Genomic DNA, 27,080 nt, shown 5'->3' on the forward strand with positions numbered 1-27,080 from the left:
GGGTGGGTCATAATATTGTTGCTGGTACACTACAAAGATCCCTAGCCCCTTTCAGCTCAACTGACTGCCAAGTGTAGTCAGAGTGGAGGGTTATGACTACTGATCAAGGGGCCTCTTTTATACTTCACAACTAAGGCTCATCAAATACCTGTATAATGCAATCACAACTTTAGTATTCAAGCTATGGGTGCCAAGTTCTGTTGGGTAAAACCAACCAACCACACTGTAGTAACCAATGGGACTTTCCCACATCATAACTAATGCTCATCAAATTTCATACAACCATGATTCACTATTCAAACTGTGGGTGTGGCCCAGTTTGGTCAAGTAAAACAAGAAGACTGTAAGTTAGTCACTCTGCTGTGGGGGTAGAGTGGGTGTTATGAGAGGAGGGACCAATGCTGAATAGAAACTAAATATGTCTTCAGGTGGCTACATTTGTCAATCTCATCCTGCACTTAGTCTAATAGCAAGCAGTAGTTAGTCAATAACTTAAAACCAATCTATTGTAAACTGACTTGCAGAGATGCTACAAATTACATAGCTGACAGTCAGATCTTACCATATCCAATAAGCATCAACAGCAGCTACACAATGCCAAATATATACATGCTCATTTATTATTCAATTATACATACATACTGTACATTCTATGAGAAAAAGCCTCATTTCTAATAAAGGTGTGATACAGGGACTCTGTCTATAACAATCATACTGGTAACACCACTGTTTTCCAAAGCAACACAAAGAGCACTGGCAAGTGACTGAAGAACACACACAAGTGTAACACTATCTAGATAGTCAATATATTATTTACAGTAATTACATGGAGGTACCCTCAAGATTTAATCAGTACTCTCTGTCTCCACAACACGTCAGTAAAATAGAATACAAAGGAATGCAAACAGCAATAGAACTACTGGTTCTTTCAAGAGTGTTTGTTGTAGGGTAGGTTATAACTAACACAGCTGTTCTATGGACTGAAGACAAGGATAACAAAGCAGTTACCTTGGTAGTGTGGACACTTGTAAAAGTGTTATCCCTTGCTGGAGTCCTGGTCCACACTCAAGAAGACTTGTGACCAGTAGTCATTTCCTCACTGCTGAAAGGCAAAGGGAACAAATATAATGTGTTAATATAAATGCAGTTATGAATCTGCACAAGGTATATCTGAGATTTCAACAAACTAGTAGCTACTGGTATGCTCTTTCACACTGCATCTTTGGATGTCAATAATACTGACATATTTCAATTTACTGTAGCTACTGTATGCACAACTATTTAACAGCAATAAATTTCAATTTAACCTGCATTAATCTGTAGGGAACATATTTATCATAGAATATGAATATTATTTCATGACCCCAAGTATAACCTCAAAACATGCACATCAATGCATATGACCCACCACAAGCTGCAGAATGAAGTACCACATGTTCTCTTCTTCATATCTTCACAGACCAATATTCTTCATATATTCTTGGCGATTCCTACCTCCAGTTTAATGACATGAGCTCTGGATTCAGCGGCAATTCGGTGACCACATGGAAACCTTAGCAACACAATTGTTCTTCCTTATCCTAATGACCAAGACTTCAAAGTACTGTACTGTATAACATGTGAATAGCTGTCTCATCCATTTCACTGGGCAGGCCCTTCAAAAGTCCTCCTACCTCAATGCTTCATCTTTCTTGTTTCTAGATCCTGTCTCATTCCATCTTTCTAGCAGGCATTTGGGTTGGAAAGATGATTAACCCCTACACCGCGGGCTTGTTTACCAATGACTTGCGTCTGCCGCGGGGTTATTTGGGCTCCGACAGACTCTCAAAAAATATTTGCCAAAAATCAGTTATTAGTCCTAGAATAATAAAATTACATATGCTTATGGCACATACCTTCAGCTTTCTCCTGGAATGATTGTTGAGCCTTTGTCGGTTACCGTAGGACTTGTGGAGACCTCTGAAGTAGGGTAACGAAGTCTCCACTTTACACTTCCCGACAACCCGTAATATGATTACCACAGCCAGATACAAACACTATAAACACTATTCTACAATTTTCAAGTAGTTTGGGATCCATACTAAAAAAAAAAAAAAAATGTGAAAGCAATGGAAATTACGAGAGCGTCTGATCGTCGCACTGGCACTAGTTCGCTCTTGGTAGTCTGTCATTTATTATTCATAAAACCCCTCACACTTTATATTTCTATTACTATATAACACTTATATATATCTATAGTCTTTATCCATAAGTTTCCTTCAGTAGTATTAGTTTATTGTCACTGTAGGGATTCAATTTCTTTCAGTAAAATACGTAGCATTCACTTTCTCGTCCTGTATACTGGCATTGAGAGTGAATGTCACTTTCATCTTCACTCTCATAACTCATAGCATTCAGACATGCTAGAGTGAAACTTTCACTTTCATTACTCCTAGGGTATATACTCGTATTCTTATAATACTACTCATTTACATTTCTATTTACGTTCTCTATTTTATTTACGTTATTTACATTTCTATTTTATTTACACTGTGTTGTGCACTGTCACTTGAAATAACTTATAAAACTATTTTCCATTGTTCACGTATATTTACATTCATTACTTTCACTTGCTGTTTACACATTATTTACACATTATTTACAATTCCACTTGCACTGTTTTACTCAATAGAAAGATCGTAGTCACTCTTTTATCAATTGTCAGCCCTTTACCTCTTTCCATACTAGGTTTAGTAGGGGGTAATGGTCACAGGGCCATTTGCATGGGGGTGAAAAAAGGCCTTGAAGTCAGCAAGAAGAAACATACATACCCTCGCTTCGGAAGTTGAGAGAGAACTGAGTGATAACGGAGGACCACCAGCGTAGAGGCCTGCTAGGGGTTATTCAGAGTTACCAATATTACTTCTTGAAACAGCTAAGTCTAGCACTGATATGATTGGCAGGAAATCTAGACAATACATTATAAATTTGGTAGTTCCAGGTGAATGTAAATATCACTTAGGTTGCTCCCTTCCCTCCTTACATGTATATTTATTACGAAAATAGATTAGAGGCCTACTTAGGAGATATATATATATATTCAGAGCTACCAATGTTATATCTTGAAACAGCTTTGTCTAGCACTGATATGATTGGCAGGAAATCTAGACAATACATTATAAATTAGGTAGTTCCAGGTGAATGTAAATATCACTTAGGGTTCTCCCTTCCCTCCTTACATGTATATTTATTACGAAAATAGATTATAGGGCATATTTCAAGGGGAAAAAAACAGCGAAAATTAGCGAACGAGTGCACGTGAGGTGTTGTCAGGTGATAATTAGCCAATTCCAGGTGTATGGCACTCTCACTTACCTTATTTCTTTCTTGTATATATTATTTGGTATAAGAATAGGACATAGGGCTTATTTCAATGGATGAAATCAGTGAAAAATTCCAGGGAAGATTTACTTAGCGTAGCACGGCCAGGCAGGCGAGAGGACAGGGTAATGGAGGGGGGGTAGGGAGGGGAGTCAAGAACAGGGAGAAATGGCTAAATTGTCAACAATGGATGGGAGTACAGATGAGATTAGGAGTGCTGACTAGTGTTGGACATTGGCAGTACCGATAGATGATACAAGCCCCCACTTGGAAGCCCGGGTGAATTCAAAATAACACAGAATCACAAAAGCGACGCCCCGCGGTATGATCCCTTGCTCCCAAGCGTCACGAAAGTGACGCCCCGCGGTTAAGGGGTTAATATTCAATTCTTGGTATCTGGTATTACCCAGGTACAATACTGCTATAACAGCTCCTGAACCCATACTTTCTCTCCTTGAGTAGCTTTATTCATCACTGGACAGGTGTGAATTATGCATAAATACCTTACTAACTGCATTCCCTTAAACAACTGTTTTCAACTCTCATCGCCAGGTAATCTACCCACACTAGTTGCTGTATTAAGTAGTCAGATAAAACAACACTTCTCTATCATCTACACTGGTACCAGTACTTCCCTCAACCTGCAAAATTTTCCTTAATCAATTCAATGTTTTCCTCTGAGATACACAAAGCTTCCTCCCAGCGATTTGTACTGAGGTTGGTATAAGACACAACATTCTCCTGTACCTTCAAAATTGCTCGTAATAATTTAACCAATACATTGATACCTCCTGAATTTAGTGTAGCAAGTCTGTGTATTGAACTAAAGAAAAGGTACACAACCTGAGATGAAATAAACAAATTCATTACAATTCTTGGTACTGAGTTAAGCTGCCTACGGTATGTCTCCCGCTGTCTTGATCTAAGTTTCTTCTCAACAAACTGTAAATATTTAACAGACAAATTTTCTTGCATATTTTCCAAGGCTATGTGGATGTTACAAGCTATTTTATACAACAATGACACAACTTCAAGCTCCACTTTTGGCCGGTACAGAACTTGATAATCCAACACTCTAATTTCCTCCAAGATTTCTGCAACATTATCAAGGAAAACAGTTTTGTGGGATGCTTTAAGAGAGTGATAGATCAGGACTCCAGGTATTTCAAAGGTTTCATCATTTGTCCAGAATTCATACTCTAGGTCTGTGATATCTACTCGCTTCCACGACATCCAGTGCTCAATGAGAGAGAAGCAGTCAGTAAGTTTTGTGTGTAGTAATGCACTCTGATGATATTTAACTTTGTAAAAGGCAATACGTCCCCTCAGTTCTGTAACATATTGCCGAGTTTTATCAGAAAGTTTCATTGGTGCACGACTAAGATACGCCATTATTTCACACACACAACGCTGTTCACCACTCAACCTATCAAATGTTTGCTCATTATAGTCATACCTATTTTCTGAATGATCTGTAATACCAAAACTGGATTCACAGTTTCCTCTATAACAAACAACTGTTTCTTCACTCTCATAGCTACATTTACAGGATGTTGCAGAACCAGCATCACTCTTGCTAGGGCTATGGAAATTTACTGATTTTGAGATATATCTACTCGTACAAGGATCTACTTCAAAACAGCATGAGCAATCACTGTAAGAATCCTTAGTAGCACAAGGTTTTCTGTTTTGACTATGGGTATTTTCAGCACTACCCCTACAGCAGCTTTTATTGCCTCCAGAAAAATGTTCAGAATCAAAAGGTTTCCTATTTTCACAAGCATTTTCCACACCACACCAACAAGAGTCAGAATTGCCTGTCTCTGTGGAGGCACTACAAGACAGGATGAGCAGTGAGAGACAAAGAACATGATGTGTCAGCTCAGGGGGAATGTTTTGCAAGTTCACTTCCCCATGGCTGATTCTGTCCCTAACTCTTGGTCCTTGGATAAAGCTGAAGAGATCATGTAGTGCCTCATTTATTTTTCTGCCAATAACTGAGAGCACATGATTAGCTTCTGTTAGCCCTGGCTGGCAATGTGTTGTCTGTTTCCGGGTTCCATGCCCATCCGATACGTGAGTTCCATTTTTCTTTGACACATAGCCTGAATCTAATGACTCCAATTGGATATCTCCTTGTTTCTGAATTTCATGGTCATCTAATACCACAGTTTCTTTTCTTTTTGGTATACAATTAGATTCTGTTAGCTCTGGTTGATTGTCTGCTGCCTGATATTGAGTTTCATCTTCATTTTTTGAATTGTGAGATGTATCACACATGATCAGGTTTTTCTTTCTGCCGTCCATTGTAAATTCTGATGAGACACAATCCCTAGTGAGATCTAAAGAGTCATATTCATGCACTGTGGCCAAAGGGTGTAGAATCTGATCCAGGGTTGTATAGAAGGCAGAGGTCTGTGCGGTGAGTAGCCTGTGTGGTGACCTGTTGGCCATGGCAAAAAGACATCGCAAGGAACACTCCAATACTGGGAGTAGCAGTACAAGTCCAAAACCATATCTGTAAGACATAAAAACAGGGTGTGTGTGCATGTGTCTCACTGTAATCCTCCTAACTTAATCTTCCACTATACTTAACAGTTTTCATTTCTTTAGATGCAAAATCACATACAAAGTTCTTTTCTTTGGATCCAAAATCATGTTCAAACAATGGGGAAGGACATCTGGGCAACAACAGGAACAAACAGGAGCCCATCTCATTCTTGCCTGTTTGTCTTCCCCTCTGTTTGGATGAAACATCATGTCCAAAGAACAGTTGTGCAAAAACACTTTTTATGCAATTTTGCAACTCATGAAAGGAATGTTAATTAACCACACAGGATCCAGAGTAGGAAGAAGAAAAACAAAAGCATCCGAAATAATACGTACTATGCCAATAACTCATCATTCAAGCTTTCCCTAATTAGCTAGCTACCAATGTGGGTACCTATGATAATGTTTAACACCATGAACTTCCCACCAGGAGAGGCTTAGGCAATGCCCATATCAAAAGGAATGCTTGGTGCATGAAGTTCTCTAGAACTGGATTCCCTTCCTGTTGTCCACCAATGACATTTGGGTGGGCCTGTACACTTTAACTTTTGGCTGGCAACTCATATTCCAGTTTAGTACACTCAAGTGGCTACTGAAAGGGGGGGGGGGGGAATCCCATATTAGCCCTTTGAAGATGTAGGAGCTCAAGGTCCAAGGTAGGAGCTACAGTCCAATACATTTAACACCAGATGACCTATCTGCTCATCTTGGTTGCACCATCATCATCCTGATCCTTTTTCCCAATTAAGGATGGGGTGAGGTAAGGTCCAGAAAACAAGGAAAGAAAATACAAAGCAGGGAGAACTACAGTATCAACAGCATACTCAGTGAAATGGGCCACAAACTCATTTAATCATTACTCAAGCCCCCACAGTGCTTGTATTATCTAACATACCTAACCATCTCTCTCACTCTCTCTCTCTCTCTCTTTGAGGTGCACCTCATATTACCTGCTAGACTGCATCAATCTCATGACTTAAAAATAAATGAATAAATAAAACCTTGTCACATTCTCTTCTGTACATAATTCATCCAATCAACTCAATCCTTCCTTCCTACTCTCATCAACTTCCACACCTCATTTTTACAGAGTCATTTACAAAATCAGTTCACCTTCTTAGCCAAATATACATCCTACCTTCATATTTATTCACATATACTTTTCATCACCATATCTACAGCCAATCTCTCCACGTGGTGATACCATATGAGAAGAGAGAGAAATCAAGTCACCTGTCAGACTGAAAAAGTTGAAAGACTCTCTGCCACATTGGTACCATGACTGAGGGTACGAGGGGTGAGATCTCCACTATCTCTTCCATCATCTCTCTCTCCATTGGTATGTCCTTAAACACTGTACCCAAACATTCTCCCTGGAGAAAAAAAAAAAAAAATCCACATTAGCCACTTTGAGATTTAGGGGTTCAAGGCTAGGGTTACCATAGTCCATAAGGCTTAAGGATGGATGACCACCCTTTGCCATTGGTGGCATTGCTGTACATGAATGAAGTCTCCAGCCACCAACTGGAGATCCAAATCAGTGCATGCAAGGCAAGGCCATCACTCTGTCTGGTACTTTTAATCATTAAACCACTAGGCATTCAAGTCTCATCTATGAATATAAAACACTCACATTAACATTCATCCATGGCTAAATTTTCACTCTGTAAAGATAACATTAATGTCACTACTAATGTTCTTTACCATCACCCCTTTTAGCTTGTCTAGATGCATCAGTAAATTCCTACCATGACATCTACTCTATAACTCCTTGTTATATGTCACCTTCTTTTATGTTATTATATTTTTTTAAAGTCCACAGTACAATAAAGAATAACCGCTCATTAAAGTTGGGTAAATATGATTTGGAGCAGATGAGGGAGGTGGACAGTGTGTGCAAGATGTTCAGAGATGATATCTGTGGAGAATGTGAGGTGGTGTGCAGGGTGAAGAGATGAAAGGGGGTGCAAGGAACACCATGGTGGAATGAATAAGTAAGACAAGCTGTGGCGCAAGAAAAGATGACATATTGTGGGTGGATGGGAAGCACAGGCACGGAGGAAGTTGAGAGATGGAAGAGAGAGTTATATGTAGAGAGGAAGAGAGATGTAAACAGATTAGTAAGAGAGTAAGAAGAGAGTGGATGAGGAATTTGGAAGGAATTTGAGTGCAAAGTGGAGGAAATGTAAGAAAATGTTCTGGAAGGAGGTAAACAAAGTTAGACTGGGTGATAAAGAAGTTAGTAGGGGAGTGAAAGATAAAAATAGTAGATTGACAGTGGAGAAGAGAGAAAAAGTGAGCAGATGGGGAGAAAACTTTAAGGAACTTAAACACAGAGAATGGATGTTCTGCGAGTATAAGTGGCCGAGGAATGGCTGCGAGAAGAAGGGAGGTGAGAAGGGAGGAAGAGATCAGTAGGATGGAAGAAGTGGAATCAAAGAAGAAAGTCAAAATGCGGAAAGCCCCAGGAACTGATAGAGTGTGTGGTGAAATGATGAAGCATGGAGGAGAGATAAATAGTAGAACGGATGTTGAAGATGTACAGATTGGTCTAGGAGGAAGGTAGAGTCCCAGACAAGTGGAAGTCAGGTATAATTCCCCTGTACAAAGGAAATGGAGAAAAAGAAGTATGTGGTAATCATAGGGGCATTTGTCTTCCCAGTGTACTAGGAAAAGTTCTGTATATGGTAAGATATTTATTGACAGAGTTGGGGAAATGAGGAATTAGCTGGAGAAAAACAAGGAGGTTTTTGGAGGGGAAGAGGTTGTGTAGTCCAGATATTCATCCTTAGGTCTTTAGAGGAAAAGTTTCAAGAGAAGGGAAAGAAGTTGTATGGAGCCTTCATGAATTTGAAGAAAGTATATAACAGAGTGGATAGACTAGGAATGTGGAAATATTAAGAATATATGGAGTAAATGGGAAGTTACTGAATGCCATATGGATTAGTATGAGGATGCTAAGGTTGCGGTGAATGTGGACAGTGAACTAAGTGAATTTTTCCATCTAAATGTTGGACTGAAACAAGGATGTGTCATGTCTCCATGGCTGTTCAATCTGTACATCGATGGGGTTATAAATGAGATACATGGTTTGGGCAGTGGATGTTGGAGTGGCCCTAATAAGAGAGGGCAGCATTAGGAAACTTCTTGTACTGTTGTTTGCAGGGAAACTTCTTGTACTCTTGTTTGCAGATGATACTGTGTTGTTAAGTGATGACAAAGGGGAACTGCAATGCTCAGCGAATGAGTTTTGGAGAGTGTGTACGAAACGGAATCTAAAGCTGTGATTATATCGGCATATGCTCCACAGGCAGGATTGGATGAATCAGAGAAAGATAGATTTTGGGATGATTTAATACGTGTAGTGGGTGGTATGCGGGATGATGAGATAGTGATTTTGGGAGGGGACTTAAATGGTCATGTAGGTGAAGCAGCCCAAGGTTATGAAGGAGTGCATGGGGGATGTGCATATGGTCTAAGGAATGCAGAAGGGGAAAGGATACTCGAGTTTGGGGAGGCAACGGACATGATTGTGTGCAACACATATTTTAGGAAAAGAGACAGTAGGTTAATTACGTATGAGTCTGGGGGAAATAGCAGTCAGATAGATTATTTTCTGGTTAGGAGGGCCGATAGGAGGTTAGTGAGGGATGTTAAAGTTATAGGAAGTGAGGAGTGTGTGCAGCAGCACAAACTATTGATTTGTGATATGGTGCTTAAAGAACAAATGATGAAAACGAGGACTTATGTACCTAGGAGGAAAATATGGAAGCTGAAAAACCAAGTAGTAAGGGATGCCTTCTATAGCGAGTTGAGGAGAGTGGTGGCTGAACAGGGAGCTGTAGACAGAGGCGTTAATGAACAGTACAGAGCCCTCAAGAACAATTTCTTGAGAGTTACTGATGTAACATGCGGCTGGACAAGAGGACCACCAAGACATAAAGTAACTTGGTGGTGGGATGAGGGTGTAGAAGCTGCAATTAAGGAGAAAAGAAGGCTTTTCCGGGAATGGAAGAAGGGTGGTAGCAAAGAGGAATATTTGGCTGCCAAGCGTAGGGCTAGGAGAGAGGTATACAGGGCAAAGTCTGAGTCACAGAGACAATTACTTGATAACCTAAATCATGGGGAAAGGAAAAATATATTTAGGGTGGCAGGTCAGGTGAAGAGGGATAATCAGGATATCATAGGTGAGCAGTGTGTGAAGAATGATGAAGGAAGGGTAGTGGTGAACAGTGAGGATATTAAAGATGAATGGAGAAAGCATTATAACCGGTTGTTGAATGAGGAGTTTGACTGGGACAGGGAAGGTTTGGAGCCAGCAGATCCAGTGTCTGGCCCTTGGCCTTTGATTGATACTGCTACTGTGAGTGAGGCAATAGGCAGGATGAGGGTGGGGAAGGCAGCAGGTGTGTCTGGGTTGACTGCCGAAATGTTGAAGGCCTCAGGCGATATAGGGGTGAGTTTAGTCACTGACCTGATAAATAGGATTATTTATGAGTGTGTTGTCCCAGATGATTGGCTGAAGAGTGTAATTGTAAATGTGTATAAAGGGAAGGGTGATGCCCTGGAAAGAGGGAATTATAGAGGTATAAAGCTTTTAGATCAGATAATGAAGGTAATGGAGAGAGTTTTAGAAGGTATGATTAGAGAAAGAGTGAATATTGATGAGATGCAGTTTGGGTTTATGCCAGGTAGGGGGACCACTGATGCCATATTCATTGTTCGACAGCTTCAGGAAAAATATATTGGTAGGAGAAGGGATCTTTATTTTGTTTTTGTTGATTTGGAAAAGGCCTTTGACAGAGTCCCTAGAGAGGTGGTGAAGTGGGCAATGAGAAAGCTTGGCTTGGAGGAGTGGCTGGTTAGGGTGGTTATGGCCATGTATGTGGGTGCTCACACCCAGGTGAGAGTGAATGGAGATTTGAGTGATGAGTTTTCCGTGAATGTTGGTGTGCATCAGGGGTCAGTCTTGAGTCCCATGTTGTTTATCATGGTACTTGAAGCCCTTTCACGTGACTTCAGAAACGGACTCCCGTGGGAGTTGTTATATGCTGATGATTTGGTGTTGATTGCAGAGAATGAAAGGGAGGCGGAGGAAAGGTTTAGGAAGTGGAGAGATGGTATGGGGCAAAAGGGTTTAAGGGTAAATGCAGATAAAACAAAAGTGATGATATGTAGGGTTGGTGGCGGTACTGTCAAAGACGAGGGAGAGTGGCCATGTGCAGTTTGCCACAAGGGCGTGGGAAGTAATTCCATCTTGTGCGGTGTGTGATAAATGGGTGCATAAGAGATGTAGTGGTATCAGAGGTAGACTGCGAGATAATGCTGATTTTATGTGTACGGCGTGCCGGGGTGAGCAGGTGGAGATCGTCAGACGTGAAAGAATTGAACTTGCTGGCGAAACTCTTGAGTGTGTGGAAGAGTTTTGTTATTTAGGAGACATGTTGTGTGCTGGAGGTGGGGCTGGAGCTAGCTCTGTGGCTAGGGTGGGAAGTGGTTGGAAGAAGTTCAGGGAGCTCTTGCCTCTCCTGACATTGGGAGGGGCTCTCCCTACGTGCTAAGGGGTCTTTGTATGCAGCGTGTGTTAGGAGTGTAATGCTGTATGGCAGTGAGACCTGGGCAGTGAAGGAGGAAGACATTCGCCGGCTCAGACGTACAGAAATGACAATGATTAGGTGGATGTGCAGTGCGTCCCTGTGTCCAAGGCCTGGAGGGGCTGGGTTTACAATGGAAGAGTTGAGAGGTAGGATGGGACTGGAGTGTATTGGTGTTGTGATGAGGAGAGGTAGATTGAGGTGGTTTGGACATGTGGAGAGGATGGGGGATGATAGTTGGGTGAGGAAGGTGAGAAGTGTTAATATTGGGGGTGGGGTTATGAGGGGTAGACCAAGAAAGACATGGGACGAGGTCATTAAGTGTGACCTTAGGGTTAAGGGACTGAACAGGGAGGCTGCAATGGATCGTGCAGCATGGAGAGCCGCCATTAGGTGACCAAGGCCGACACATGCAAGCATGTTGGAGCCTTTAAAAACGAACGAATGTAAGGAAGAGCAAAGTTATGATCTTCGTGAGAAATGAAGTCACTGAATGCAGAGTGAGGTTGGAGGATGAGGAAATGGAAAACATGAATGCATTTAAGTACTTGGGTAGTGTAATGAGTGAGGATGAAAGTTTAGAGGATAAAATGATTCAAAGGGTACAGCAAGGAAAAAACGCTGCTCATTCTTTGAAAGCAGTGATTAGATAAATAGGAGAGTGAGCACAGAAGTAAAAAAGACATTGCATAACAGTACTGTGATCCCAACTCTAACGTATGGAAGTGAGGCTTGGACGTTGTTGGGAGGACACAAGCCAAGAGTGAGAGCAGTGGAAATGAGCTATCTGAGAGGAGTATGTGGAGTTACATAGAGAGACAGACTGATAAATGAGGAAGTGAAGGAGAATTGTGGTGTGGATGTGATAGAAGGCATCAAGAGAAATACACTGAGGTGGTTTGGCTATGTGTTTAGAATGGAGAGTGAGGGACTAACAAGGAGAATGTATGTGAGTGATGTGGAGGTGGGGAGAGAGAGGGGGAGGCCAAGGAGGAGATGGAGGGATGTAGTGGGGAAGTATATGGGAGATGGGAGTGTGAGATGGGGGGAGGGCAGTGAAATGGCAGGGGACAGGCAGACACGGAGGCAGTTTGTTTCTGGCCACCCCCATACAGGATTAAGGCATCTGGCAATAGATTGAGAGATAGATAGATAAAATTACAATTTGACATACAAAGCTGATCTGTCTGTTCCCTCAATATATGTATATAATATCAGAAGTAATTCCATCTTGTGCACTGTTTGTGATATGCAGATGCATAAGATATGTATTGGTATTACAGGCTGACTGCGAGATAATGGAGATAATGCTGACTTCATGTGTGCCCTGTGTCAGGGAGGGAATGTGGACACTGCCAGGCATGAAAGGACTGAACTTTCTGGTGAGTCTCTTGTGTGTGTGGAAGAGTTTTGTTATCTGGGAGACATGTTATGTGCTGGAGGTGGGGCTGGAGCTACCTCTGTGACTAAAGTGAGGAGAGGTTGTAAGAAATTCATGGAGCTGTTGCCTCCCCTGACACTGAGAGGACTCTCTCTCTCTCTGTGCTAAGGGATACCTGTATGCGGCATGCGGTGCGAGTGTAATGCTGAGCAGTAGCAAGACCTGGGCAGTAAAAGGAGAGGATATTCACTGGCTCAAATGAACACAAATGGCAATGATTAGGTGGATGTGCAGTGTGTCCCTGTGTGCGAGGCCTGGGAGGGCTAGATTTACAATGGAAAAGTTGAGAGGTAGGATGGGACTGGAGTGTATTGGTGTTGTGATGAGGAGAGGTAGACTGAGATGGTTTAGGGATGTGGAGAGGATGGGAGAGGATAACAGGGTGCAGAAATAGAGAAGTGTTAATTCTGGGGATTGGGTAGCAAGAGGTAAAGCAAAAAAGACGTGAGACAAGGTCACTGAGTGTGACCTCAGGGATAAGGGACTAAATGGGGAAGCTCCCAGAGATCGAGCAGCATGGAAAGCTGCCATTAGGTGACCAAGGCCAATATATGCAAGCATGTTGGAGCCTTCAAAAATGAAACGAATATGGTCCTACAGAAAAGTACCGTATATGGAAAAAATTATGATGTGGTACAGGTCTCTGACTTATGATTTATAACTTTTGAACTTTTTGGAACAAATCCCTAATTTACAATGAATACTTCTTGTATTTTTCTTAGTACCAACCTTTTGCAGAGAAACCATGGGCCTTGTTGCAATCAAAGAAGACGTTGAAATCCTAGAATCTTCCAGTGCTTGCAGGCAGCGTCCGCAGTCAGAAAGGATGATTACAAGTGTTGCTGTAAAGGCTGGGTGGACAAGACCAGGTGTGAGGAACCCATGCCAAGCCAGGTTGCGAAGATTTAACCCAAACACTGACCCAAGCAACACTCTCAACACCAAGATCTATGGAAGTATAATTAGTTTAGGTACGATTTGAAAATTAGGAGGAATTTTTTTCAGAGTTTGGGTAAATTAGGTAAAATAAGATGTGATATGGTGCATGATTAGCCGAAGCAGGGTTAATCTATTAACACAGACTTTTTACAGAGCTCACATAAATTAACCGAAGCAAATGTAGAAGTGTGCATGGAAAAGTTTGGAAGGAATGAGAGAGTGTTTTTGATCAGTGATATGAATAGTAAAGTTGGGAATGTGAAGGTGGATGGAATAGTTGGTGAGTGGGGTGTGCCTGCTGAGATAGATGAGAATGGGAGTGCGTTAGTGGACATTTGTGCTGGGAGGGGGTTGGTGATAGCCAATACCCTCTTCAGGCATAAAATGATCCACAGGTATACATGGCGAGTGATGAGAAGGGTGGGTGGTGAACTGAATGAAAGGAAGGCAATGATTGATTATGTGTGTGTGGATGAAAGGATGCGAAGATGTGTAATGGATGCAAGAGTGTATAGAGGTTGGGGGAGTGGACTTTCTGACCACTACTTGGTGGTGGCCAGAATTAGGATTCAAGTAAGATGGAGGAATAGAAGAAGGGAAAGATGAGAGGAAGGAGTAGTTTCAAGGAGAGTGGAAAGGTTACAAGAGGATGAGAAAAAGGCAGAGTATAAGAGAGAAGTGGAGGAATGATTGGGCAAATATGAATTGGAGCAGATGGGAGACGTGGAAGGTGTGTGTGTAGGACATTTACAGAAGAAATATGTGCAGCATGTGATGTGGTGTGTGGAAGGAAGAGAAGACGGAAGGGGGTGCAAGGAACAGCGTGGTGGACTGAAGAGGTGAAACAGGCTGTGGCACAAGAAGAAAGCATACAATGAATGGATGAGAAATAGGGGCGTGGAAGAAGTTGAGAGGCGGAAGAGAGAGTTATATGTAGAAAGAAAGAGAGAGGTGAAAAGATTAGTAAGAGAGAGTAAAGAGAGTGGATGAGGAATTTGGAAGGAATTTGAGTGTAAAGTGGAAGGACTGTAAGAAAATGTTCTGGAAAGAGGTGAAAAGAATAAGACAGGGTGGAAGTGAAGTTAGCAGGGGAGTGAAAGATAAAAATGGTAGATTACCATACTAGTGGAGAAGGGAGAAAAAGTGAGGAGATGGAGAGAATACTTTAAGGAATTGTTGAACATAGAGGATGGAAGTAATGCGAGTATAAGTGGCAGGGGAATGGCTGGGAGAAGGAGGGAGGTGAGAAGACAGGAAGAAATCAGGATAGAAGTTGTGGAAGCAGTGAAGAAAGTTAAATCGGGGAAAGCCCCAGGAATTGATGGAATGTGTGGTGAAATGCTGAAGCATGGGGGAGAGATAGTAGTAGAATGGATGTGGAAGATGTGCAGATTGACCTGGGAGGAAGGTAGAGTCCCGGAGGATTGGAAGTAATGTATAATTATTCCCTTGTACAAAGGAAAAGGGGAAAAAGAAGTGTGTGGTAATCATGGGGGCATTTGTCTTCTTAGTATAACAGGAAAAGTGTATGGTAGGATACTTATTGACAGAGTTAGAGAAAGAACAGAGAAATTAGTTGGAGAAGAACAAGCAGGCTTTAGGAAGGGAGGAGGTTGTGTAGATCAGATATTCATTCTTAGATCTTTAGTGGACAAGTTTCTAGAGAAGGGAAAGAAGTTGTATGCTGCTTTCACGGATTTGGAGAAAGCATATGACAGGGTGGATAGACAAGGATTGTGGAAAGTGTTAAGAATATATGGAGTACATGGGAAGTTGTTCAATGCTGTGAAGAGTATGTACAATGGTGCGAAGGCTGCAGTGCGTGTGGATGGTGAACTAAGTGAATTTTTCCCTTTGAAAGTTGGGTTGAAACAGGGATGTGTCACGTCTCCATGGTTGTTCAATCTGTGCATGGATGGGGTAATAACAGAGGTACAAGGTAGGGTAGTGGATGTTGGAGTGGCCCTGGTGAGAGAGGATAGTGTTTGGAAACTCCCTGTACTGTTGTTTGCAAATGATACTGTGTTGTTGAGTGAAGACAAAGGGGAGCTGCAAGGCTTGGTGGATGAGTTTGGGAGAGTGTGTAAGAAACGGAATCTAAAGGTGAATGTAGGGAACAGTAAAGTGATGGTCTTTGAGAGAGGTGAAGTCAGTGAATGTACAGCGAGGTTGGATGGTGAGGAATTGGAAAATGTGAGTACGTTTAAGTACTTGGGTAGTGTGATGAGTAAGGATGGAGGTTTGGAGGGTGAAGTGCTTGAAAGGGTACAGCAGGGAAGAAAGGTTGCTGGTTCTTTGAAAGCAGTGATAAGAAACAGGGAAGTGAGCTTGGAAGTGAAAAAGTTACTACATGACAGTATTGTGGTACCAACTCTAACGTACAGCGAAATGGCTGGGGACAGGGCGACATGGAGGCGATTTGTTTGTGGCCACTTCTTATGAGATTAAGGTGTCTGGCAATAGACAGATAGACAGATTTTATATGTTGGCTATTGTGAGTTATTTACAGGTGTTAGGCTTAGGTTAGCTTCTTTTACAGCTGTTAGGCCATTTAGACTGGCTTTAAACTTGTTTTTGGGCTCATTTGAGTGGGTTTTGGACTTGATTAGGGGGGAAACCCAAGGCTTAAAAACACATCCCATTATTTCATATGTTAAAACTACCCAGAAATATGATACCCTGCCTAATGATGGGTTTTTAACTGACCAATTGCATCGTTAAACCAGGGTATACCTGTAGATGGCAGATATTAGCAGTGAAGCCATGAACTGTGAAGATATGTGGCATGTAGGAGGATTGCTTAACCCCTAACCACCGGCTGACGTGTATAGCAGTCACAATTTTGGGCGCGGATCAACGCCGGTTGACGTGTATAGCCGCAGGCATCTTCCCACTACCCTTTGACCTTTAACTTATCCTTACTCATCGACAGGACCACCTAGAGATGTGAGGATACTTTCATTTCAAAGAGGAAGAGATGGTGATTCTTATGTATCTTTAATTTTTTCTTTAGATGATATAATTTGGCAGATATTAGGGTTTAAAGCAAGGGTATTTTTTTCCATCAGAGATATCCCCCGTAGGGAGGAGCGTGCAACATCGGAAAACCCCTGGCGTGTAGGGCTTAACCTTAGGGAATGACTACCAGTCAGATACAAAAATATAAATAAATAAATTAATAAATAAATTTATTCATTAAAAAAAAAAAGCCAATCCTGCTGTAGCTTACCACCTCCCTCCCAACACACTCTACCCTCAGGTCTTACCCGGGTCACCCCAAACAACACACCCAAGTCAGGGGTTAGCAGGAGGTCTCGCAGAAGGAAAGGCACCTGCTTCCGCTTTTCCCACACCAGCTGAAAAGCAAAATCAGAAATAACTCTGATATATAATTTATGATTCATGAAAGATGCAGAGTGAGGAAGTCTGTGGACATGAGAACTGAAGTTTTTATAGAGAATTTCATCAGCTTTCTAAACAGACAAAACTGGTTGTGATGCGATTTGTAGTTTTCGGGAAAATAACCAAAAATTGAAAGCCATTTTTTGAATAAAATCAAGGAGCTCAAACTCTGAAATTTTCTTGCACATGTTATGTTTTTATTCCATAATATTATGCAGAATTTCACCGGCTTTCTAATGACCTAATATTTATTTCAATACGCCTCATAGTTTTCGAGTAAATAGCCAAACACGACTGGGAACTCATGTCCGTACATCACTTTCGTGATGTGTGCATAGCATACGCAATATTCCCGCCTATGTAACAACGATTTCTTATCATAGATATTATATTGTTATGTCTTGTACATAGGTAGAATTTACTGCTCTTTATCATGGTTCGTACAGGAAATCGATACGTCCAATAGTTTTCGAGTAATTGGCCGACAAAGTAAGATTACTCTGAGCGCTTCTGAGTTTACTGCTAGCGAGGAAAAAAACCAAGGCTGTTCCCCCAACTTTTCCAACAGAAAATGCTCCCAAAGGCTTATATTCTGCAAATGAACATATGTAGATTTTACTGCTCTTTATCATGGTTCTTACAGGAAGTCGATACGCCCAATAGTTTTCGAGTAATTGGCCGACAAAGTGAGATTACTCCTCTGAGTGCTTCTGAGTTTACCATTAACGAGGAAAAAAAAAAATGTTTTCTCCCCCTTTGCCAAAAGACTATGCTCCCCCCCCCCTTTTTTTTTTTTTTTTAATGTACAGACTGTAAAATCTTCCAAAGTTGTTTTTTTATGGTTGTAACCTATTACACATGAACACTACTTTTTCCATGTTACTGCTAATGAAGCATTACTTTCTGTCATATGTGTAATATGTAGGAGAAGACGGTTATTTGCCTGAAAATTATAGGGGTAATGATAACAGGTCAATATACAAATCAACAAAATTTGGAGAACTTATTTCCTCCAGGGGTGTTGCTTGAGTTGTAGGACCTTGTGGGACTGGAAGATGAGGAGGTATATATATATATATATATATATATATATATATAGTGTGTGTGTGTGTGTGTGTGTGTGTAAGTGTGGTAGTGTGGGTGTGTGAGTGTGTGTGTGAGTGTCTGTGTTAGTGTGTGTGTAAGTGTTAGTGTGTGTGTAAGTGTGTTAGTGTATGTGTGTGTGTCTGTGTTAGTGTATGTGTAAGTGTGGTAGTTTGTGTATGAGTGTGTGTGTGTGTGTGTGTGTGTGTGTGTGTGTGTGTGTGTGTGTGTGTGTGTGTGTGTGTGTGTGTGTGTGTGTGTACACTGCACTAGGGAATACTTCGCTCGGCATGGAACTGTTCAAAGCAATCACCCACGCACAGTGCCACATCACAAACAGGACACATGTGACTTGTGTCCCTCCTCATCTCCGCCAGGGAACACAGGGTGCACCGCAGCCTCCTCCGGTTGGGGATTCTCTCCCGCCGGTGGCCCAGTGTCGTATCCAGCCACACTCTGTCATCGATGAAATGACAACGCTTGGCTAGCTGTCCTCCTAGCGTTCCCTGGTCCTGTTGTCCTGGAGGTGCAGCTGCAGGCCCAGGCATGGCAGCGGCAGCAGGTTCTCCCGACGGACCAGGAACCGGTGAAGGTTCTCTCAGCACCTGTGCTGGTCCTGCAGGCGATGGTGGTGCTGACTCCTGTCCTGGCCCTCCTCCTGGAGATGGTGGTGTTGGTGCTGGAGCCGGTGGTGACGGCACCTGTGCTGGCGCTGTAGCAGGTGCCACAGGTGCTGGATGTCCTGCTGGCCATCAGGTTGGAAGGTCAGGGGCATGGTGGATGACGTGCCCTGATGCGGGCCACTCTGCTTCGTCAAAGTAGAGGAGCTTGTCCACTATCTTCTCCACGAATTCAAGCAGACTGACTGAACCGCATGAGCACTTCTAGTACAGGGCGAACGCGTTTAAAATGGCCATGTGAATGAAGTAGAAGGTGTTCTTCTTGGTCCATTTCACGGTCCGCCGCTGGATGGGGTAGTATTGGACCATCTGGTCGAAGTGGTCCACCCCACCCATGTGTCGATTATAGTCATCCACCACTACGGGCTTGTCCACGGTCTTCTGGACATAGGTTGTCCTCCCGTCAGGAGCCCTCCTCAAGGCCCTATGGCCTTGAGGAGGGCGAGAGGCAAAACCCCGCCACAGTGAACACGCATATCGGCTGTAAGCCTAACGCTTGATAACGGACACAATTCCTTTTCGTGACATATATCTATGTTCCATCGACAATATCACATACAAATATGCTCACAAATATTGCATTATCACACTGAGTCCATTGGGGCTTCGGCTCGGGCAGGAGGAGGAGAATTAGTAGGAGTTTAAAGGGACAGTACACGCGACGCAACCTCACCGCCTGGCTGCTTGGAAGAGACCGAGGTTTCTCGGTACGTGCTGGGCCCCGTGAGGCAGCTCAGTGTTGCCAATGCCTTACCATTGGAAAGCGCTACAATCACTACGACGCGCCAAAATTTGACGCAAATCCACCAGAAACTTAATTTGTTGCGAATTTTTTGGTGCTTATAAACGCGATTCGCGTGACTGAACAAATTTAGAAAATCCACATGACACGCAAATCGCGTGCTGACACTGAGAGGGTTAACCCGTCACATCCCGAGCTATTTCGCACCTCTGACACCCCCCAGTCCCGAGGTATTTTCGATTTTTTTTTTTTTGACTAAAACCTCCGCTTTTGGTGAGAAACATCGAAAATTCATAGAGAAATCGCTCACCTGAGGTTTAAAATACTTGATTCAGGTACCAGTACCTCCTTACCTGACTGGGTTTTCTAACAGGCTGGCATCAAAGAAAGCAATTTCTATGGGATGGTAACTATTTCACACCACTCATAAACGGTAATTATTTATTTACTTGGTACGAATTTATTTGTAGTACAAGAGTATATTGGTTTTCAAACAGTAATATAGGCATTATAAGCATTGTTTCACTCACTAACTCAGCACCATACCTGACCTTCTTTTGCCACATTACCTGATCATTATTTCTGACTGTTTCTTCCTGTAATCCTATGTAAACTTTGTCCTCCACATTGTCATCGATTGGGGAATCACTCTGGCCATGAATGTCTTTACTGGCCAGGTCACTAGTAACAGGTGAATTGCTGAGACAATGGCATGAGGGGGGGAGGGGGGAGGTTATACAGTGTAAGGCATTGTCCCTGTTTGGCATCTTGAAGAGGAATAGAGGAAGGTGTCCCGTATATACGTACGAAAAATCAAGCACGAAAATTGAAAATTGTGCAAATTAGGGACCTTGCAATTGCACGACGTACCAGTACGTCACCGGGACTGGCAAATGCAAAATGTTGCAACGTACCCATATGTCGACGGGACGGGGCGGGTTAAAGAAGGCAATACTGCTCATATTCATTGCAAAAATTTGACAACATCTTATCATCTTATCTCTCTATCTATTTGAATATGCCATGATCCTGGAGGGGGTGTCACAAACAAAGTACCCCCATGTCAACTAGTCCTCTGCCATCAGGCTGCCTTTCCTCCAATTCACACCATCCTCACAACTATTCCTTCCCACCCTCTCCCTCCACCTTATCCTCAGTCTCCCCCTCCACCTCATTCATGTACACTCTCTCAGTCACTCTCTCATTCTCCATTCTCTCCACATGGCCAAACCATTTCAATATACTACTAACACCTTTCAGCACATCCACATTCACCATTCCTATATGCTATCAGAATAATAATGATCAGAAACATGTATTATCAATACTGTACCTCTTAGAAGGCTTGAACTTCATCACTGTATTGTGTCATAAATTAAGCGTGAGAAAGGTGGAGAAGACAGGACAAGGGAGACTGAGAATTAATGGAGGGACAGGGTGGAGAGATACATATATGAATGTGGTGAAATGAAAGGAAAGCACCCTGATGGAGGACAGGGTGATACAGACACACTCTGTGGCCAGCCCCTACTGGATTAAAGCATCTGACTACAGACAGACAGTAAACCGAAAGATAAGGAACTGCGACACTGAAATCACAATTTAAAGTTGGTATGGTGATAACTTACATCTCCCATGACCCTCTCAGTAATGGCAGTGACAATCAGCAGTGCCAGCAGCCTGTCAGCCTCACACTCATCATCATACAACAGCTCTACACACAACAACAACATCTTTTTCTGAAAGAAGAACATCAATATTTTAACAGTTAAAACTATCCTGATCAATATACTGTATTGGTATTAACACAAATTAAAACATGACTGATTATAAGGATGTTACAGTAATCTTTCTGCACACCTTACATATACTGTATGTATCACTGCACACACAGTAATATCAATGACTTACTAATTAATTACAGGCAGATCTAACAAAAAACATATATAACAGTGCTATGTGTACAAAATAGGGCATTAAATAAATTACAATAATGTTCTTAAGAAGACAGGAAGAAATCAGTAGGAAAGAAGTTGTGGAAGCAATGATGAAAGTTAAATTGGGAAAAGCCCCAGGAATTGATGGAGTGTGTGGTGAAATGCTGAAGCATGAGGGAGACATAGTAGTAGAATGGATGTGGAAGATGTGCAGATTGGCCTGGGAGGAAGGTAGAGTCCCGTAGGATTGGAAGTCAGGTACAGGTCTCCCTCGTTTTACGTTGTATCGTTTTACGATATTTCGCATTTACGATCCTTCTTCTTTAGTACCAAGTGTTCATTTTACGATTGAGCTCCCTCACATTTACGATTGGGCATGAGGAAATCCTGCACTCACAGGCAGATCAGCTGAGAGATGCGTGGCATACCCGCCCCACCCACACAGTTTCCTGCGCTTTTGCCAGTCTCACCCGCATGCTTGTTCAGCATACAACCTCTGTGCATCTGTGTGCATCAGTGCCCATGATATTACTATTTCTCCTGTTCTTCATATTTTGCACCCCTAGTGCCACCACCGTGATGTCTTGTAAAGGCCCTGCAACATCTGGAGCTGGTGATATGAAGCCAAAGATAGCAAGAATGTCCTTAACCCTGGAGTCTGAGCTTAATATTGTGAAGCAGCACGAAGCAGGTGAGGGGGCAAACTCCATCGCTCGTTCCATGAGTCTTGCACAGTCGACTGTATCGACTGTTATAAAGCATGCTGTCAACATTAAGAAAGCTGGGGAGACAAGCACGACTCTACAATACATAAAACATCATCATTATTATTGCATATTAGATCACTTGTATGGGTCTTGGGTTCCTTATACACGAGTCCAGGAACGCATCCCTATTTATCCCATTAAACCTTAATTTCGCTTTACGATATTTCGGTTTACGATTGCCTTTCTAGGAACGCATACCAATCGTAAAACGAGGGAGACCTGTATAATTATTCCCATGTACAAAGGAAAAGGGGAAAAAGAAGTGTGTGGTAATCATAGGGGCATCTGTCTTCTTAGTATAATAGGAAAAGTGTATGGTAGGGTACTTATTGACAGAGTTAGAGAAAGAACAGAAGAATTAGTTGGAGAAGAACATGGAGGCTTTAGGAAGGGAAGAGGTTGTGTAGATCAGATATTCATTCTTAGATCTTTAGTGGAAAAGTTTCTAGAAAAGGGAAAGAAGTTGTATGCAGCTTTCATGGATTTGGAGAAAGCATATGACAGGGTGGATAGACAAGGATTGTGGAAAGTATTAAGAATATATGGAGTAGATGGGAAGTTGCTGAATGCTGTGAAGGGTATGTATGATGGTGCTAAGGCTGCAGTGCGTGTGGATGGTGAACTAAGTGAATTTTTCTCTTTGAAGATTGGGTTGAAACAGTGATGTGTCATGTCTCCATGGTTGTTCAATCTGTACATGGATGGGGTAATAAAAGAGGTACAAGGTAGGGTAGTGGATGTTGGAGTGGCCCTGGTGAGAGAGGATAATGTTTGGAAACTCCCTGTACTGTTGTCTGCAGATGATACTGTGTTGTTGAGTGAAGATGAAGGGGAGCTGCAAGGCTTGGTGGATGAGTTTGGGAGAGTGTGTAAGAAACGGAATCTAAAGGTGAATGTAGGGAAGAGTAAAGTGATGGTCTTTGAGAGAGGTGAAGTCAGTGAATGTACAGCGAGGTTGGATGGTGAGGAATTGGAAAATGTGAGTACGTTTAAGTATTTGGGTAGTGTGATGGGTAAGGATGGAGGTTTGGAGGGTGAAGTGCTTGAAAGGGTACAGCAGGGAAGAAAGGTTGCTGGTTCCTTGAAAGCAGTGATAAGAAACAGGGAAGTGAGCATGGAAGTGAAAAAGTTACTACGTGACAGTACAGGAAACTCGCACCGAACACGTGGGTTTCGTTCCTACCATGCCGCGTTAGGTGCGAAATCGCGTCTATTTAAACTACTCCGTATTTTGCTCCCTAGACCCCCCAAATATGTTGTTTTGCTGTTATCTGTCACTGGTAATCACTACAAAGCACTTTAAGTGGTTAGAAGGTTTATTTAAAGTTATAACTCACAAATACAGTACTCCACAGCAAAACTTCAACACACAAACACGTAAACACAAGGAAACATTCCAACGCCAATCATAGGTAATCATATAAATCAGGTTAACTGGTATCAGGGCTTTACTTAATGCTTTATCTTTTTTTAGTGCTTTAACTTACAAGTACATACCAGAACAGTACATATTTAATTTAGAAATGCAGTACTGTGGAAAAGCTGTACAGCAAGTCTTTAACGAACAAACAAAAAAGGCAATATTCCGACGCCGATCATGGGTAATCATATAAATCAGGTTAACTGGTTACAAGGTTTTATTTAATGCTTTAATTGCTTACAAGTACATACCAGAACAGTAAATATTTAACTTACAAATACAGTACTGTAGAAAAGCAGTACAGTAAGAGTTTAACGAACAAACAAAAAAGGCAATATTCCGACGCCGATCATGGGTAATCATATAATTCGAGTTAACTGGTTACAAGGCTTTATTTAATGATTTAACTTTATTTAAGTGCTTACAAGTACAGTACATACGAGAACAGTAAATATTTAACTTACAAATACCGTACAGTTTTTTTCATTCATTGCCAGACGCCATGTATCCCAAACGGGGTGGCCAAGGGCTTAGAGTTAATTGTTTTACAGGGAGGGGCACTAATCCTCCACCAACCCCACTTGATACGTAGGGATGCCAACAGCATCTGGTGTTCCCAGGCGGTCACCCATCCAAGTACTAACCAGAGTACTGTGGAAAAAATGAACAAATAAAAAAGGCAATATTCTGACTCACTGAATAATTTCCTGCCTAGATCGTCACGTAATCAAAACAAACCGCGCGCGCTGCGGTGACGTTCGAGGATTTGATCTCTCAAAGGCCTCTCCTGCGTTAATTTGTAGTTTTCATAATGGTTCTTTAATCTTACGTTGTCTTATATGTATCCCAGCCCTTACCGTTCTTACCTAATTGTTCTTACCTAATTGTATCTTTACAGGAATGAGTCAAGCTCGTACTGTCCCGTGTCTTAAACCATATTTATCGTACATATCCTTAAATTTGTGAATTGTTTTGGCACACACTATTTCATTCGGTAGTGCATTCCATTGATCAATTGCTCTGTTTGGGAAACTGAATTTCCTTACGTCTTTATCACCTCTCTTCTTATGCAGTTTTTCGCAGTGTCCTCTTGCTGATGCTTCTCCATATGTTAAGTAATCATTTATGTCTATTTTCTCCTTCCCTGATATGCACTTATATAGCATTATCATGTTACCTCTTTTCCTTCTCTCCTGTAGTGTTGGTAGATTCAGTTTATTTAGTCTTTCTTCGTAGCTTAGGTCCCTTAAGCTTGGTATCCATCTTGTAGCGGCCCTTTGAACTTTTTCAATCTTGTCTAAGTGTGTATAATTGCGAGCGCGTTCCGTGAGATCGTGTTCGGTGCGAGTTTCCTGTATTGTGATACCGACTCTAATGTACGGAAGTGAAGCTTGGACGTTGTTGGAAGGACACAAGTCAAGAGTGAGAGCAGTGGAAATGGGTTATTTAAGAGGAGCCTGTGGAGTCACATGGAGAGACAGGCTGATGAATGAGGATATAAAGAAGTGTTGTGGTGTGGATGTGGATGTGATAGGAAGCATTATGAGGAACACACTGAGGTGGTTTGGCCATGTGGAAAGGATGGAGGGTGAAAGACTGACGAAGAGAGTGTATGTGAGTGAGGTGGAGGGGGGAAGAGGGAGGGGGAGGCCAAGGATGAGATGGAGGGATAGGGTGGAGAGGTATATGAGAGAGGGGGGTGTGAGTTGGGAGCAGGGCAGTGAAATGGCGGGGGACAGGGCAACGTGGAGGCGATTTGTTTGTGGCCACCCCAAACGGGATTGAGGCGTCTGGCAATAGATAGATAGATAGAATAGAAGTTTTGTATGCACCAAAACTGTCTTTTGTACAGTACAGTAGCTGCTTCTCAGAATAATAACACATAATAAAATGAGAGTACAGTACCCTCGCATCCAACACGTGTTTGTCCAATTCGTTTCAGGTCCAACACGATCATCAGAAAAAATATTAACATATTCTGTCATGACACAGTGCCTTGTGGCTAACACAGAACCAACCCCCAGAAGTGGCAGAAATCTGAGGAGTTCTTCCCTTGCACAGTGATAGTCCAACACAGTACTCACTGCCTGTGCTAGTGATGCTAGCCAATCAAAACTCGCAAAGCTTGGGCCCACTGCCTGTGTTTGTGATCCCATCGAATCAAATCTCGGCATGTAGACATTTGATGCACACAAGTGCTTTTTTTGTGCTGCTGGCACCAACTCCTCCAAACTTCCCCATAAGTATGCAGCAGGTCACCCAGATCCTACATGCTGCTCAGATCCTGAAAGAAACAGTCAACAAGGAACCCAGTGAAATTCGTCATCAGGAAGTGCTCAGTAATGTGGAGAACTGTGTGCATCATTATGCTGATCTGCACAGGAAGCATATCAACCAGAAGAGTCAGTCACTCATCACTAACTTTTTCCAACATCACCAGAACTAGAGAAGAGTGGCAGAGGAAGCTGAACAACAAGCAGGAGCAGCACCTTTCCCTGACAACGATAATGCTTCTGTGGGTGATTTTGAAGGCTTTATGAGTGAAGTTGAGGAGGAGCAACCACTACCACCTGGTGATTCCAATGACTCTCCTCAAGGAAGTCGGTAGGACTACCTACAGGCTAGGAAAACACCTGTTCTTCCCAACAAGCTCACCAATACTCACCTTGAAGGTCAGTAAATTATTCATAATACAGAAACTGACAGGCATGAAAGGATTGAACTTGCTGGTGAGTGTCTTGAGTGTGTGGTTGAGTTTCATTATTTGGGAGACACGTTATGTGCTGGAGGTGGGGCAGGAGCTAGCTCTGTGGCTAGGGTGAAAAGTGGTTGGAAGAAGTCCAAGGAGCTGTTGCCTCTCCTGACACTGAGAGGACTCTCCCTCTGTGCTAAGGGATCTTTGTATGCAGCACGTGTTGGGCGTGTAATAGTGTACGGTAGTAAGACCTGGGCCGTAAAGGAAGAGGATATTCGCAGGCTCAAACGTACAGAAATGGCAATGATTTGATGAATGTGCAGTGCATCCTTGAGTGCAAGGCCTGAGGAAGCTAGTTTTACAATGGAAGAGTTGAGAGGTAGGATGGGACTGGAGTGTATTGGTGTTGTGATGAGGAGAGGTAGACTGAGATGGTTTGGGCATGTGGAGAGGATGGGGGATGATAACTG

General features: G+C 42.4%; 1 protein-coding gene across 1 annotated transcript; it reads right to left on the minus strand.

The window, feature by feature from the left end:
* Positions 1-3,988: 3,988 nt before the first annotated feature.
* Positions 3,989-22,204, minus strand: LOC145402229 (uncharacterized). Its single transcript, XM_080274386.1, has 6 exons — positions 22,199-22,204; positions 21,420-21,530; positions 17,151-17,240; positions 13,675-13,893; positions 7,144-7,283; positions 3,989-5,878 (listed from the first exon to the last, which is right to left on the minus strand). The coding sequence occupies exons 1-6, from the start codon at positions 22,202-22,204 to the stop codon at positions 3,997-3,999; spliced, it is 2,448 nt and encodes an 815-aa protein (XP_080130512.1). The 3' UTR covers positions 3,989-3,996.
* Positions 22,205-27,080: the final 4,876 nt, after the last annotated feature.

Source organism: Coenobita brevimanus, chromosome 1 (assembly GCF_032717465.1).
Source record: "Coenobita brevimanus isolate Jiangsu-jjx chromosome 1, ASM3271746v2, whole genome shotgun sequence".
In the NCBI taxonomy this organism is placed as follows: domain Eukaryota; kingdom Metazoa; phylum Arthropoda; class Malacostraca; order Decapoda; family Coenobitidae; genus Coenobita; species Coenobita brevimanus.